General features: G+C 49.7%; 2 protein-coding genes and 1 long non-coding RNA gene across 27 annotated transcripts in view; 2 read left to right on the forward strand and 1 right to left on the reverse strand.

Moving 5' to 3' along the window:
- The window catches only part of ODF2 (outer dense fiber of sperm tails 2), a 36163-nt gene extending 25455 nt beyond the window's left edge, over positions 1–10708 (forward strand). For 21 of the 24 annotated variants that reach the window (XM_006939521.5, XM_019816623.3, XM_019816625.3 and 18 more), the window contains 7 exons: positions 2820–2930; positions 3034–3138; positions 5281–5439; positions 6768–6868; positions 8642–8804; positions 9231–9356; positions 9805–10708. In XM_006939521.5, the coding sequence (XP_006939583.1) occupies positions 2820–2930; positions 3034–3138; positions 5281–5439; positions 6768–6868; positions 8642–8804; positions 9231–9356; positions 9805–9993 (954 nt within the window). In that variant the 3' untranslated portion in view covers positions 9994–10708. Of the gene's footprint in view, positions 1–2819; positions 2931–3033; positions 3139–5280; positions 5610–6767; positions 6869–8641; positions 8805–9230; positions 9357–9804 lie in introns of those variants that run through there. The other 3 variants (XM_023242808.2, XM_023242809.2, XM_003995938.6) reach the window with 1 other exon arrangement.
- A 2-nt stretch (positions 10709–10710) lies between these two features.
- On the reverse strand, positions 10711–13218 carry LOC109493987. The gene is made up of 2 exons (XR_002148533.3): positions 13068–13218; positions 10711–10895 (listed from the first exon to the last, which is right to left on the reverse strand). It is a non-coding gene; the product is annotated as an uncharacterized LOC109493987 (long non-coding RNA).
- Positions 13219–13253: 35 nt separating this feature from the next.
- The window catches only part of GLE1 (GLE1 RNA export mediator), a 30938-nt gene continuing 30027 nt past the window's right edge, over positions 13254–14164 (forward strand). For both annotated transcript variants that reach the window (XM_003995943.6, XM_045043933.1), the window contains exon 1: positions 13254–13441. In XM_003995943.6, the coding sequence (XP_003995992.1) occupies positions 13343–13441 (99 nt within the window). In that variant the 5' untranslated portion in view covers positions 13254–13342. The remainder of the gene's footprint in view (positions 13442–14164) is intronic.

Here is a 14164-nt window from a genome sequence, read left to right on the forward strand (position 1 = left end):
TTAGACGGTTCATCCTTTGTCCCCGAGGTTTCCTTAGCGGGAGGAAAGGGTGCCTGGTGAGAATGTGGCAACGCATGTGAGACACTTAACACGCACACTCAGCCATCGGAGGAGGACACTGACACCTGGGGGGCTGCTGGCCCCTTCATGTGTGTCCACTCTCCCTTTAACCTCCTGATAATAGGGTGGTCGTCTCTGCTTTATAGAATAAAGAAGCAGGCTTCGAGAGGGGTCAGGTTTGTTGCCCAGAGTTTGCCCTTGGAAGTGTTGGAGTTCGGATTTGAAGCCGATTCTCGTTCTAGAGTTTCGGCTTTTAACCACTTGCTATACACCCAGCACAGCAGGGACGAGAGGCACCTGAACCAAGGTTCACATTTCAGAGCCAGGTTGGATCCTATTAATTGATCTGGACAATGACACGTGGGCTTGTTTATTTATTTTTTAAAATATTTTGTTTTTATGTAATTTCTTTTTTAAAAAGAATTTTTTTAAGTGTATTTGTTTAGAGAGAGACAGAGTGAGTGGGGAAGGGTCAGAGAGAGAGGAAAAAGAGAGAGAATCCCAAGCAGGCTCTGCGCCATCAGCACAGAGCCCGATGTGGGGCTCGAACTCACGAAACCTGAGCTCATAACCTGAGCCAAAACCGAGAGTGGGATGCTTAACTGACTGAGTCACCCAGGCACCCCGTATTTTTATGTAATTTCTACACCCAACTTGGGGCTTGAACTCACAAACCTGAGATCGAGAGTCACATACTTAACCGACTGAGCCAGCCAGGCACCCCTAGATTAATTTTTTTTTTTTTTTACTGGTTTATTTGTTCAGATTGATTTTAAAAGAAGTATGACATATGGCAAGGTACACACATTCTAGAATTTTCATGAAGTGAACACATTTTTGTCCATCAGTCACCTTGACCCAAACCTTATTAGCACCCCAGTGACCTCACCTGCTTATAAGCCCCCCTGTGAAGGTGACCGTTATCCTGACTTCAGTCACCACAGGTTAGCTAGCCTGGTTTTGAATTTTGTGCCTGGCTTTCATACAGCATTATGGTTGCGAGCAATCCGTGCCGTGTGACAGGTCTCATTCTTAATGCTGTCGGGTCTGCTGTTGCACGACCACACCACAGTAGATCTATCCATTCTACTGTCCGTGGATATCTTCGTGTACCTTTGGGTGCACCTGTTTGGTGTATTTTTTTTTTAATCTTTTTTTTTAACGTTTATTCATGTTTTGAGCGAGACAGAGCCAACGAGCAGGGGAGGGGCAGAGAGAGCCCGATATCAGGCACAGAGCCTGATACGGGGCTCAAACCACGAACGGTCAGACGGTGACCTGAGCCGAAGTCGGATGCTTAACCGACTGAGCCACCCAGAATTTGTAAATTAAATTCTACCTTGAGGTAGAGTTGCCGGGTCATCAGATAGTGAGCATAAATTGGGCTTTGGTAGAAGTCACCACAGAATAAGACAGTTGTACAAATTCACCTTCCCGTCAGGGATGTGTGAAAGGCAAGAATTGCTCCGTGACTCCTCGGGGACACTTGGTACCGTCAGCCTTTCCCACTGGAGCCACTCGGTGGGGAGGGGCGGTTGCTGGGGAAATGAAAGTCAGCCTCCAAGCCTAACAAGTGGTTAGGGGGTTGGTTACAGTATGTGTGTCTGTGAAGCGTAACACAGAGTGGCCATTCAAAATAATGTTTTTAGGAGTCTGTTGTCTTAGATGATGATTACAAAGGTCACAGTGGAAGTTTAACACAGTGCACAAATGTGACGCGGAAGTCTTGTTCTTCCTTAACTGTACATAGGTATTTTTCCAGTTGTTTTCCCCCAATACTAATATAGACATTCAAACACATACATACCCATTATTCTGCAGCCTGCTTCTCATTCAACCATACTTCACGGATATCTTTTTAGGTCAGGTTTGGGTTTTGTTTTGTTTTGTTTTGTTTTGTTTTTTAGCTTTATCTCTTTCAGTGACTGCATATTGTTTTACTGTATTGAGATACAATGATTTCTTTTGTTCCATCTACTGAGGTGAACGTTTAGGCTGTAGGTGGACATTTGTTGACTTGAGAAGTAGGTATAACATCGTTGTTACTTGCAAAAGCATGTTGCAAAGCAGTAAGTACAATATAATTAATCCCATTCTTGCTGAAAAAAAAAAAGTACTCAGCTACTGACAGAAAGCCATACATCAAGGCATCCCTTGGTGCAATCATCATGCATCACAATTCGTTTTCCTTGGTCTTATCTCCATAGTCTTTAACAATTATGTATTGCTTTTGTAATAACAAGAAAACACAGGGGTCGCTTTCTTGCATCTACACTTGACCCTTGAACTGCATGGTCCACTTATATGCGGATTTTTTTTTTGGATAAATACAGTTCAGGACTATACGTGTATTTTCTCTTCCTTATGATTTTCCCAACGTTTTCTTTGCTCTAGCTCACTTTATTGTAAGAGTACAGTATCTAAGACATCTAGCATACAGAATAGGTATTAATTGACTCTATGTGTTATTGGGAAGTCTTCTGGTCAACAGTAGGTTACTAGAAATAGTTAAGTTTCGGGGGAGTCAAAAGTTCTGTGTGCATTTTTGATTGTGTGGGAGGTCGGTGCCCCTAGGCCCCCCATCGCTCAGTGGTCAAGTTCTTTCTTCACTTGAGTTGCCCTGGCGCACCTTGACTTCGGGTGTGGGTGTGAGGCGTCAGGGCTTCCCCCGGCTGGCCACTTGCAGTGGGAGGTGAGGGTGGGATGGCTGTCTGCTCTGGGAAGCTTCCTGCGGGTTACTCAGTAGGCACCCCTTCTAGGCTAGTTTCGCCCCGATGGAGGACAAGCTCAATCAGGCGCACATCGAGGTGCAGCAGCTGAAGGCGTCGGTTAAGAACTATGAAGGGATGATCGACAACTATAAGAGTCAGGTAGGTGGTCTGCGCGAGGTCAGCCAGGAGGCCTCTCCCAGGAAGGGTCGGGTGGAAAGGTGTTTTTCACTGAAACTCGGCCCAATGCTTTGGCGGCTCCTAGGTGATGAAGACCAGACTGGAGGCTGATGAAGTGGCCGCCCAGCTAGAACGCTGTGACAAAGAGAACAAGATCCTTAAAGATGAGATGAACAAAGAGATCGAAGCGGTACTGCTCCCCTTCCTTGCTTTCTTCCGCCATCCAGTCCCGGGTCTGCCAGTCTGTCCCTCTGGGCTGCCTTGATTTCGACCAGAAAATTGAGTTTTCTCATTGCTGGGCTGGTCCACACTACTGCGTATGTGCCTTCTCCCTGCTCTTGCTCGCTTGCTCTCTCTCTCTCTCTCTCTCTCTCTCTCTCTCTCTCTCTCTCTCTCGCTGCTGCTTTCCTCCTGGTTTTCTTCTTCAGTTTCCTTAAAATAATCCCCCCTGCTTAGAGCAAATCCAAGTGGATTCAGGTGCTAAGATCTGCCAGGTCTTGGCCATGCCTGCTTTGTTCTGCACCAACCCAAAGATGTGCCTCTCCTTCCCCTTTCTCCAAAGAACCTTATTCTTTTAGAGACAGCTTGGATCTCTAGAGACAAAGGGGTCATCTTACTATTACCTTTATCTTTTTTTTTTTTTTAATTTTAATTTTTTTAAATTTACATCCCAATTAGTTAGCATCTAGTGCAACAATGATTTCAGGAGTAGATTCCTTAGTGCCCCTTACCCGTTTAGCCCATCCCTGCTCCCACAACCCCTCCCGTAACCCTCAGTTTGTTCTCCATATTTATGAGTCTCTTCTGTTTTGTCCCCCTCCCTGTTTTTATTTTTGTTTCCCTTCCCTTATGTTCATCTGTTTTGTCTCAAAGTCCTCATATGAGTGAAGTCATATGATTTTTGTCTTTCTCTGACTCTCTAATTTCACTTAACATAATACCCTCCAGTTCCATCCACGTAGTTGCAAATGGCAAGATTTCATTCTTTTTGATTGCCGAGTAATACTCCATTGTCTATATGTACCACATCTTCTTTATCCATTCTTCCATCAGTGGACATTTGGGCTCTTTCCGTACTTTGGCTATTGTCGAGAGTGCTGCTATAAACATGGGGGTGCATGTGTCCCTTCGAAACAGCACACCTGTATCCTGTGGAGAAATGCCTAGTAGTGCCATTGCTGGGTCGTAGGGTAGTTCCCTTTTTAATTTTTTGAGGAACCTCCATACTGTTTTCCAGAGTGGCTGCACCAGCTTGCATTCCCATTACTGTTACCTTTAGAGATGGACTGAGTAGTCCAGGCCCAGCCACTAACCTGTGTCATAGCCTTGGGCAAGTCCCTGCCCCATCTGGTCCTCAGCCTCTTTGTTAAAAAAAATTTTTTTTTAACATTTATTTATTTTTGAGAGACAGAGAGAGACAGAGCCTGAGCAGGGGAGGGGCAGAGAGAGAGAGGGAGACACAGAATGCGAAGCAGGCTCCAGGCTGTGAGCTGTCAGCACAGAGCCCGATGTGGGGCTCCAACTCAAGAATCACAAGATCATGACCTAGGCCAAAGTCAGTTGCTAAACTGACTGAGCCACTCAGGTGCCCCCAGTCTCCTTGTTAATACAGGGATGGGCTAAATCAGAGAGTTCTGACCTTCTCCTCTGAGCTGTAGCATTGGGATTGCCTTCCTAGGGGCTTTGGAGTTAGACTGGACCTTAATCCTGGCTCTACCAGTTTCTTTTCTTATTTTTTTAATGTCTATTTATTTATTTGGGGGGAGAGGGAGAGAGAATCCCAAGCAAGCTCTGTACTGTCAGTGCACACTGTCAGCATGCAGCCCGATGTGGGGCTCAAACTCACAAACTGTGAGATCATGACCTGAGCGGAAATCAAGACACTTTAACTAAGCCACCCAGGCGCCCCTGTCTCTATCAGTTTCTAGCTGAGCAGCCTTAGGGGAATGACTTTGCTCCCTTGATCCTTAGAGTCCTTCCACTGGGACAACAGCACCAAGCTCACAGGTTGTTGTATGAATTCATTGAGTAATTCAGAGAGCTCTCAGCACAGTAACTAGGTCCTGGTATCTGCTACGTGATTGCCTTTGTTATTCAATGACGAAAGGAGTGGCAGGCTCAGGTGGCAAGTTAGGGTCCATTGTGTCCCTTGGAGAAGAGCCTGCAGCTGCCAGTGGCCTGTGGGGAGGGCAGGCCACATTCCTGCCTGTGGTTCCCACAGGATCCTCTTCTGGGGACCAGCCGGCAGCCCTGCCCTAATTCCAAAGGACTCTGCTTGGTCCCACAAGCAGCGGGGGCCCTTCCCAACGGAGGCTTTTTCTCCCCACTGCAGGCCCGTAGGCAGTTCCAGTCCCAGCTGGCTGACCTGCAGCAGCTGCCTGACATCCTCAAGATCACAGAGGCTAAGCTGGCAGAGTGCCAGGACCAGCTGCAGGGCTACGAGAGGAAGAACATCGACCTCACAGCCATCATATCAGACCTGCGCAGCCGGGTAAGGGACTGGCAGAAAGGGTCCCACGAACTGGCCAGAGCAGGGGCTCGCTTACCAAGATGAGCTGCACGCCCCCCCCAAGGGAGGACCACTTCCTTTTTCTTGGCTGCTGCTTTCTGAAAGGAGTGAGCGATCATCAGTGCTGTGAAATAAAAGTCTGGTGTGCCAAATGCCTTGTGTTTGCACAAAGTGATTGTAGTTATAGGAGCCGTCACTCTCCGGTGCTGCCCCCGCCCCCGCCTCCCCCCAGCCTGTGCTTCGAGTCCCTCTGCCCTTCATGCTCTGCTGCAGTGCTCGGCCACACCCCCAGGGGGAGACACCCAGCCTGGGGGGAGGGGGGGATGTTCTCTCTCCCAACTTTCTCTTGCTCCAGCTGCCTTTCCCGACTCTTACCAGGTCCACTGCCTGAGGTTCTGTCCAGAAAGAGGGCTCCCTTCCTCCCAGAAGCAATCTGCCTCTGGGTTACTGGAATCCTGCCTACAGTCTAAGAAATTACATGCCTCTAGTTTGCAGTGGGACCTTGGGCGACGCCCTCCCCCTGTTTTGACCTCCTTCCTTGTAATAACAAAAGTAGCTATCGTTTTTCGAGCACGGACTTTGTGCGCCAGTATTCTCCCCCGTAATTCTCCCAGGAATGTTGTGAGGTGTAGATATTCTTTTTCTCCGTTTTCCAGAAAGCAGCCCAAGGCATAGAGGCCTAATTTCCTGAGGTCCCAGAGCTGAGAGTTAGTGACCAGGGTTTGGAACTCAGCCAGTTACACCTGCTTCCCAAGCCCACATTCGCAGTCCTCTTAAATTGCCTGCCTGCCCTTGAACCTGAGTATTCTCAGGGCCTCGAGAGCCTGATATCTGAAGCTTCTGTGTACAGCAGCCCTCTGGATAACTTCTCAAACTTGCCAGCCTGAAAGACTTGATAGGTTTCCTGTTGCCTGTACTTGTCCCCATTTAAAGGGAGGATGAAATCAGCGGTGCCGACAGTGTAGTTGGTAACGCTCTGTGGCATGTCGTGTGGGCCAGTTTAGCCCAGCATCTGCTTCTGCCTTCTCGTGTCTGCCCCGGATCCCATTGAGTGGCCTCTCCTGATCAAGAAAGCGTCGCCGTGGTTCTTCGGGATCAAACCTGGCTTCTCTACGTGTGGGAAGGCCTTCACGGGAGTCGGGCCTAACCTGTCCCCACTCTCCTCTCTCGTCCAGGTTGTGCGTTGAGACTTGGATGCCTGCTGAGGGCAGCGTGTCTCCCTCCTGGGTGTGGATGACAGGTCCTAGGGGGAAGGGAGGGCTGCACAGGGAAGTTCCTTCATAAACCAGTCTGTGTTCCTGTCATTTTAGATCGAACATCAGGGGGACAAGCTGGAGATGGCAAGAGAGAAACATCAGGCTTCCCAGAAGGAAAATAAACAGCTGAGTCTGAAGGTGGATGAACTGGAGAGGTTAGAGGCACTTGGTCCCATCTCTGTCCTCTTCCTAGGACCTGAGACTTTCAGCCACTTAGCTGCTTTGGGCTTAGTGTGCAGAAGTGTTTGAGGGACTCGAGGCCCTAGAAGGTACTGGGCAGACCCCAGAGGAAAAGCTGCTTCCATTGCAGTGGTAAGCATTGTGGGAGAGGGGAAGATGGTCTTTTGACTGGGGGATGCTCCGGAACAGTGTGGTCAAGTTCAGACCACCCACAGGCTCTACCTACCAAAAAGGCACACTTCACCCGAGCAAACCAGCAGGACCAATATAAGGCGGTGAGGGGCATTCCCGTGCCTCCCCCCCGCCCCCCGCCTCATTCTGCTCTTCATTTCTGATCATCCTTCCCTAAGATCTTTCTTTTTTTCTGTTTTTTTTTTTTTAATGTTTATTTTTGAGAGAGAGAGAAAAAAAAAAAACAGCATGTGTCGGGGAGGGGCAGAGAGAGAGGGAGACACAGAATCCCAAGCAGGCTCCAGGCTCCAAGTTGTCAGCACAGAGCCCGACGCGGGGCTCGAACCCACAAGCTGAGATCAAGACCTGAGCGGAACTCAAGCTGGTCACTCAGCCAACTGAGCCACCCAGGCGCCCCCTCCCCAAGACCTTTCTGATCTGATTTTTCTCTTTTACCTATGGACTATTAGAGGCAGTCAGGTGGAGAGTACAGCTTTTGGAGTCAGAAGCCCTGGCCTTGGGTCCCAGCTTGGCCACTTAACCTGCATTGTGATCTTGAGCAAATCACTGAACCCTTTTGAACCTCTGTTTACTCACCTTGAGAAAGGGATCGAGGTAGGGGTAACAATCTAGCTCATGAGGTTATCGAAAGTCTTCCAGGAGATAATCCTCAAAGGCCTTAGCGCATTATCTGGCACAGAAAAATGCACCATATAGTTAGTGTATATTAGTTGCTATTATCCCCATGTTGAATATGAGGAAACCGAGCATGGAGAGAGGCTAAGTGACTTGCCCAGGGTGACACAGCTGGTATCTGGCAAAGCTGCGACATAGGCCCCCTGACTGTCCTCCTCTGGGGCTCTTAGCATCTGTAAAATGAGGGCTGGAGCCTTAGTTAGAGATGCAAGGCCTTTGGCCCGGGGATGCTCTGGCTGCCCAGGTGGCTCGTGCAGCCTGCATGTGGGGACTTGGGCTGGGCTCCTAGGCTCCGCTCTGGTCCCCCGGCTTCCAACATGCAGCTGGACTCAGCAGGACTTACAGAACTTTCAGTTGGAAGGTGTTCTGGAATTGCAGTGGGGACCACGTGTGCCCATCGGGAGTCACTGTGACCCCACGGTGGATCACATAAGCAGTAGAGGGGGTACCAGCTGATGTCCTTCTGCTGAGGGGGCAGCAGTGAGCACAAGCTGAGGGCATGGGTTTTGGTGACAGACCTGCCAGCTGTGCTGACCTTGGGCCAATGACCTCAGCTCTCAGTGCCTCAGTTTCTTCCTCTGTAAAGTGGGGATAATGGTGGCGCCCACCTTCCTTAGCTGCAAGGTGCTGTGTTACTAACAACAGGCACGCTCGTCTGTGCTTGCCCGCCCACTCTCCACACAGTCCTGAGCTGCCCTGGCTTCTCGGCTCCCTGCTTGCTGCCTTGCTGATCAGCAGGTTTCTTTGGTTTATTCCTGTGGTTCCTTGGAGACTCTTGGCATGATGAGAACCCCAGCCCAGGGGTGGCTGGCAGCCTCCTGGCGGGGTGGAACAGGACAGGTCGGGGTACGAGCCAGATCTGATTAAGTGCTTCCATCTAGGAAACTGGAGGCAACCAGCGCCCAGAATATCGAGTTCCTACAGGTGATTGCCAAGAGGGAGGAAGCGATCCACCAGTCCCAGCTGCGGCTAGAGGAGAAAACACGGGAATGTGGGAGCCTGGCCAGGCAGTTGGAGAGCGCCATCGAAGATGCTAGGAGGCAGGTCAGTCTTGAGTCCATTGCTAACTAGCTCTGTGACCTTGGGCCAAGTCACCTGACCTCTCGGAGCCTATTGCCCCGTCTAAAAAAGGGGGTGCAGTAGTGGCACCTGCCTCGCGAATTTGTCCCAAGGATCAAATGAGCAATTACTGTAAAGGCTTTGGCACTTGATCACGATGGCTCATTCACTTGCTGCCTGCGTGGGACTCAGCCAGGTTTTCCACAGCTTAGGTGATGATTCTTGGGGTGTGGGGAAAGGGCAGGTGAAGTGGGCTGCCTGAAGAAGTCCCTGGAGTTAGCTCCTGCCACAAGGCACCAGAGAACCATCCGTAGTGATGTGCGAGACCAGAGTGGGAGTGGCTCTGCCTTCCGGGTGCCAGGTGCTCCCCGTGTCAGGTAAGCCAGCCCCACCTCCGTGCCTTCTGGGCAGGTGGAACAGACCAAGGAGCATGCAGTCTCCAAGGAGCGAGCTGCCCAGAACAAAATCCTGGACCTTGAGACCCAGCTGAGCAGGACCAAGACGGAGCTCAGCCAGCTGCGGCGGAGCCGAGACGACGTGAGTCGGGCTGGAGGGCGGGGGCCAGAGAGAAGGGAGTGGATTGAGATTTTAGCTCCCTGGGGCCTGCGGGGCAAGGTGTCTCATGGAGGTTTTTAGGAATATGACATGGTTTGATTTTTCTCAAATCACTTTCCAATCCCTTAGGGATATCCCAGGCAGATTCCTTTTTTTTTTTTTTTTAATCAACAGCTTTGTTAAGATATCATTTACATACCATAAAATTCACTCCTTTCAATGGTACAATTCCGTGTTTTTTAGTGTGTTCACGGAGGTGCGCCATTGCCACCACAATCTAAGATTAGACTCTTCTGGGAAAGAAACCCCGTGCCCATTAGCAGTCACGCCCATTCTCCTGCCCTCAGCTCCTGGCAACCCCTGACCAAGTCTCTAGGGATCTGCCCTGGACATTTCACACACTTGACTCCTTTTTTGTTGCTCCTCATAGGCTGACCGTCGCTACCAGAGCCGGCTGCAAGACCTCAAAGATCGCCTGGAGCAGTCGGAGAGCACCAATCGCAGCATGCAGAACTACGTCCAGTTCCTCAAGTCATCTTATGCCAACGTGTTTGGGGACAGTCCCTACACTACCTTCCTCACCAGCTCTCCCATCCGCTCCCGATCTCCTCCCACCTAAGCCCGCCAGTCTTGGGCCAGGAGCCCGAACTGTTGTCCTAGGAACTGAAGAGCGGCCAAGCCACAGCTGGAAAGCCTGCCGCTTTCCTCTCTCTTCCACTGATGAAATGTGTTCAGGATCTTGTCTTAGCTACTGACTCCAGAAAAGTCCCTAAAGCACTAGGGGGAGTGAAACAGGAACCACTCAGTTTTCTCCTCTCTGATAGAGTCACCTGATGGAAATTTTTAATTACCTTGACAGGCCTTAAATCTACTGATCTTAGGGTACCAGATTTTAACTCACCATGACTTTGCTCCTTCCTTTCCTGAGCAAATGTCTGGACTGGACTTTTTCTTCCAGTCCCCTTATAGCCCTCCTCTTCTGAGGAATCTCTCTCTTGCGCTTTCTCTGACCAGCACCAGCAGGAGCTGTTAGCCAGAGGTCCTCACCACCCCTCCTGGGCTGTGAGCACATTCACCTGCTGTTTGGGTACAGTGTTTTTCCCCAAGGCCCTCCTCCCACGCCTGGTGGAAATCTCACACCCAAGTTTCCTCAAGGCCACTTGCCCCTGAGCACTTCACAATAGACACTGCAGGGCTTGTGTCCAGTGGCCTTTTAAAAGTATAATCCCAATCCCGTTGGTTTGTGTTTCTGTTTGCTAGATTTGTATCTATGGAATGCCTTTATTCTGGAAATAATGTGTGTTGTGTTTTACAAAAAACTTTTCTAGTCAATATGTAAGACTCCACTGGATGATTTCTTTTACCCACCCCATCCCTTTTCTAAAAATGATTACAGACAATGGTGCAGGAGAGCCAGTAAACAAGTACTTGGTCCATGGGACACGAGGCTTCTCATTTCACTTTGGCCCAGGTCGGTTCTTTCTTCCCTGTGCACCTTCTTCACACAATCCTGTGACATGACTGGAGGAAACACACTTTGTAAGGCTTGGCTCAGTGTCTGCGGGGTAGGGGTGGAGGGGCACTCTAGGAGTGGATAGGATGGAGGGAGATAAGATGTGTATATATTACTATTTTAAAAATGATAGTTGGGCTTCTTTTTTTAAAGATCTTATTTACTTATTTTAAGGTTTTATTTTTAAGTAATCTCTACACCCAACGTGGGGCTCGAACTTACAACCCCAAGATCAAGAGCTGCATGCTTAACTACTGAGCCAGACAGGCGCCCCTGTTAGTTGGTTTCTGAATGATAAGATGATGGGCTATTTCTGTGCTCTTCCCATTTCCCTATATTTAAAAGAAAGAACAACATATTCTTTAGAGAGGTGAATAAATGGGGTGCTGTGCTGAATCCCAACCTTTCTGTTTTAGCTGGTATTTGCCATCTGGGCGATGGCAGTCTTGTTCTGTCTACTCTAACTCAAGGACAAAACTCCAGAGATTTCCCCTATGTCCACAAAGGCAATGGGCCCCACATAGGCATCCAGCTTCCGGAAACCTCCTTCCCCCTTAAATTCTGGGGACATTTGTAGTTTCCAGCTTTTCATTTTGCCAAGGGAGATCACTGCAAAAACAAGCATCAGCTACCACTGCCACAAAAACCAAGCCTGTTTTCACAGCCTTCATGATCAATGGACTTGAACTTACAGCATATGAAAGAGCTTCCCAAGGTGCACCTGGGTGGCTCAGTCAGTTGAACGTCTGATTTGGGCTCAGGTCATGATCTCGAGATTTGTGGGTTCAAGCCCCACATCGAGCTGGCTGCTGTCAGCCTGTCAGGGCAGAGCCTGGTTCAGATCCTCTGTCCCCTCACTTTGCCCCTCCCCTGCTTGCTCTCCCCCCCCCCCCAAAAAAAAGACCTTCCCCAGGAAAGGGAAGTTGGCAAACTTACACCAATGTGGTACATATCTGTATACTTCATTTGTATTTTTGCCAAACCAATGAAAACCTCATGCAGGGCACCGCTATTTACCACGCTAGTGGGAAACACCTCTGTTGGAGTCTATCGCTAGACTCTCAACAATGTTGTATTTTCCTTTGTAAAGCTTTTTTTTGTTTTGTTTTTTGTTTTTTGTTTGTTTTTTAAGAGGGGCAGAGGGATAGAGAGAATCCCAAGCAGGCTTCAGACCATGGAGCCAAACACAAGGCTCAGTCCCACAACCCTGGGATCATGACCTGAGCCAAAATCAAGAGCCAGGTACTCAACCAACTGAGTTACACAGGCGCCCCATGTAAAGTAATTTATTGCAAACAGTACAGAGAGTTTGTAAAAAATAATAATAATAAATTTAAATGTTTATGTTATTTTCTACCTCAAACAGATCTGAAAATTCATCCTTTTAAGGTGTGTAATTCAGTCGTTTTCAGTATATTCACAAAGCTGTGCAGCCATAAACTTTATCCAGTTCTAGACCATTTTCATCAACACAAAATGAAGCCCATAGGCGTTAGTAGCCACTCCCCCTCCCGCCTCCGCACAGCCCCTGGGAGCAACAAAGTCTCCGAGGTTATGTTAACAAAAATGAAATCCAACAATTCTCTGGCCAGTCCTTTCACTTAGAATAATGTTTTCCAAGATTTATCTATGTAGTAGCACACATTTGTATTCTATTTTATGGCCAAATAATACTCCCTTGTACGAATACACCCTATTTGATTTACTCACCAGTTGGTGGACATTTGTGTTTCTAACTTTTAGCTATTACGAGTAATGCTGCTAGGAACATTCTACGAATTTCTGTGTGGATGCACATTTCAATTTCTCTTGGTATATACATTCTTAGAAGTAGGATTGCTGGGGGGGGGGGGGGGGGTCCCTGGGTGGCTCAGTCGGTTAAGCGGCCGACTTCAGCTCAGGTCACGATCTCGCGGTCCGTGAGTTCGAGCCCCGCGTCGGGCTCCGTGCTGACAGCTCAGAGCCTGGAGCCTGTTTCCGATTCTGTGTCTCCCTCACTCTGACCCTCCCCCATTCATGCTCTGTCTCTCTCTGTCTCAAAAATAAATAAACGTTAAAAAAAAAAAAAAAAGGATTGCTGAGTCAGTGGTAAGGCTACCCTTTTGAGCAACTGCCGCGCTGCCCCATTTTAGAGCCCATCAGCAATGGTCCAATTTTTCCACATCCTCATCAACACATACTGGGCTTTCTGCAATCCGCAGTCTCCAGCCTTCAGAAGCCCCGGTTCCCAGGTACAAGCAAGGGAGCCTCAGGGACCAAACCCTGCCGGCGCAAGCGCGCTGGCTACCAGGCCCGGCGCCGGAGGCGGGGCCATGCAGCCGTTAGGGGCGGGGGTTGCCCTGCGTGGTTGCGTGCGCGCCCCGGAAGCGGAATCGAGGGCCCGTTTCCGGGCGGCTGATTCGAGGACTTGTTTTGTCACAAGCGGAGCCTCTGAAGAGCTCCCTCAGGGCCGGCCATGCCGTCCGAGGGTCGCTGCTGGGAGACCCTGCAGGCGCTGCGCAGTTCCGACAAAGGTCGCCTCTGCTACCACCGCGACTGGCTGCTGCGGGGCGAGGTGAGGGGGGGCCCCCGGAGTGGGCGGTGCCCTTCCGGCTGCTCGCGGTGGTACCCTGCTGTTCCCTAGCCCCTGGCTCGGCCGGCGCTGTGAACACGTGCGTTCTTTCTGACAACCCGCATTAGTTTCTCGACTGTTGTGTGTGCATCACCCCGTCCTAGAGTTTCTGCCCTCTCCTGCCTATTCTAGCCTTTCAGCGAGCTCCCATAATTTCAGAGGTGCTCTTCTGTCTAAAGGCTTCGTTGCCACCCCCAGCCCCAGCTGTGCTGTCGTCAACGCAACCCTTTCAGGGTCAGGTGATTTACCGCCGGTCTCTTGTCCTGCGAGGTCCAGAGTTAGCGGTGAACGATTAATAGGGCTCAACCTGCTGAAAGGACCAAAATCTTAGATTGACGTTGGGCGGACTTGGAAAGTTGAATGGGGGCGTGGCCGCTATCGAGGATTTTCTTTTTCTTTTTCTTTTTCCAACGTTTTTTATTTATTTTTGGGACAGAGAGAAACAGAGCATGAACGGGGGAGGGGCAGAGAGAGAGGGAGACACAGAATCGGTAACAGGCTCCAGGCTCTGAGCCATCAGCCCAGAGCCTGACGCGGGGCTCGAACTCACAGACCGCGAGATCGTGACCTGGCTGAAGTCGGACGCTTAACCGACTGCGCCACCCAGGCGCCCCTCGAGGATTTTCAAAGCCATATACTTGACCACAGGAATGTAGGGGTGTAGAC

This window comes from Felis catus, chromosome D4 (assembly GCF_018350175.1).
Source record: "Felis catus isolate Fca126 chromosome D4, F.catus_Fca126_mat1.0, whole genome shotgun sequence".
Classification (NCBI taxonomy): domain Eukaryota; kingdom Metazoa; phylum Chordata; class Mammalia; order Carnivora; family Felidae; genus Felis; species Felis catus.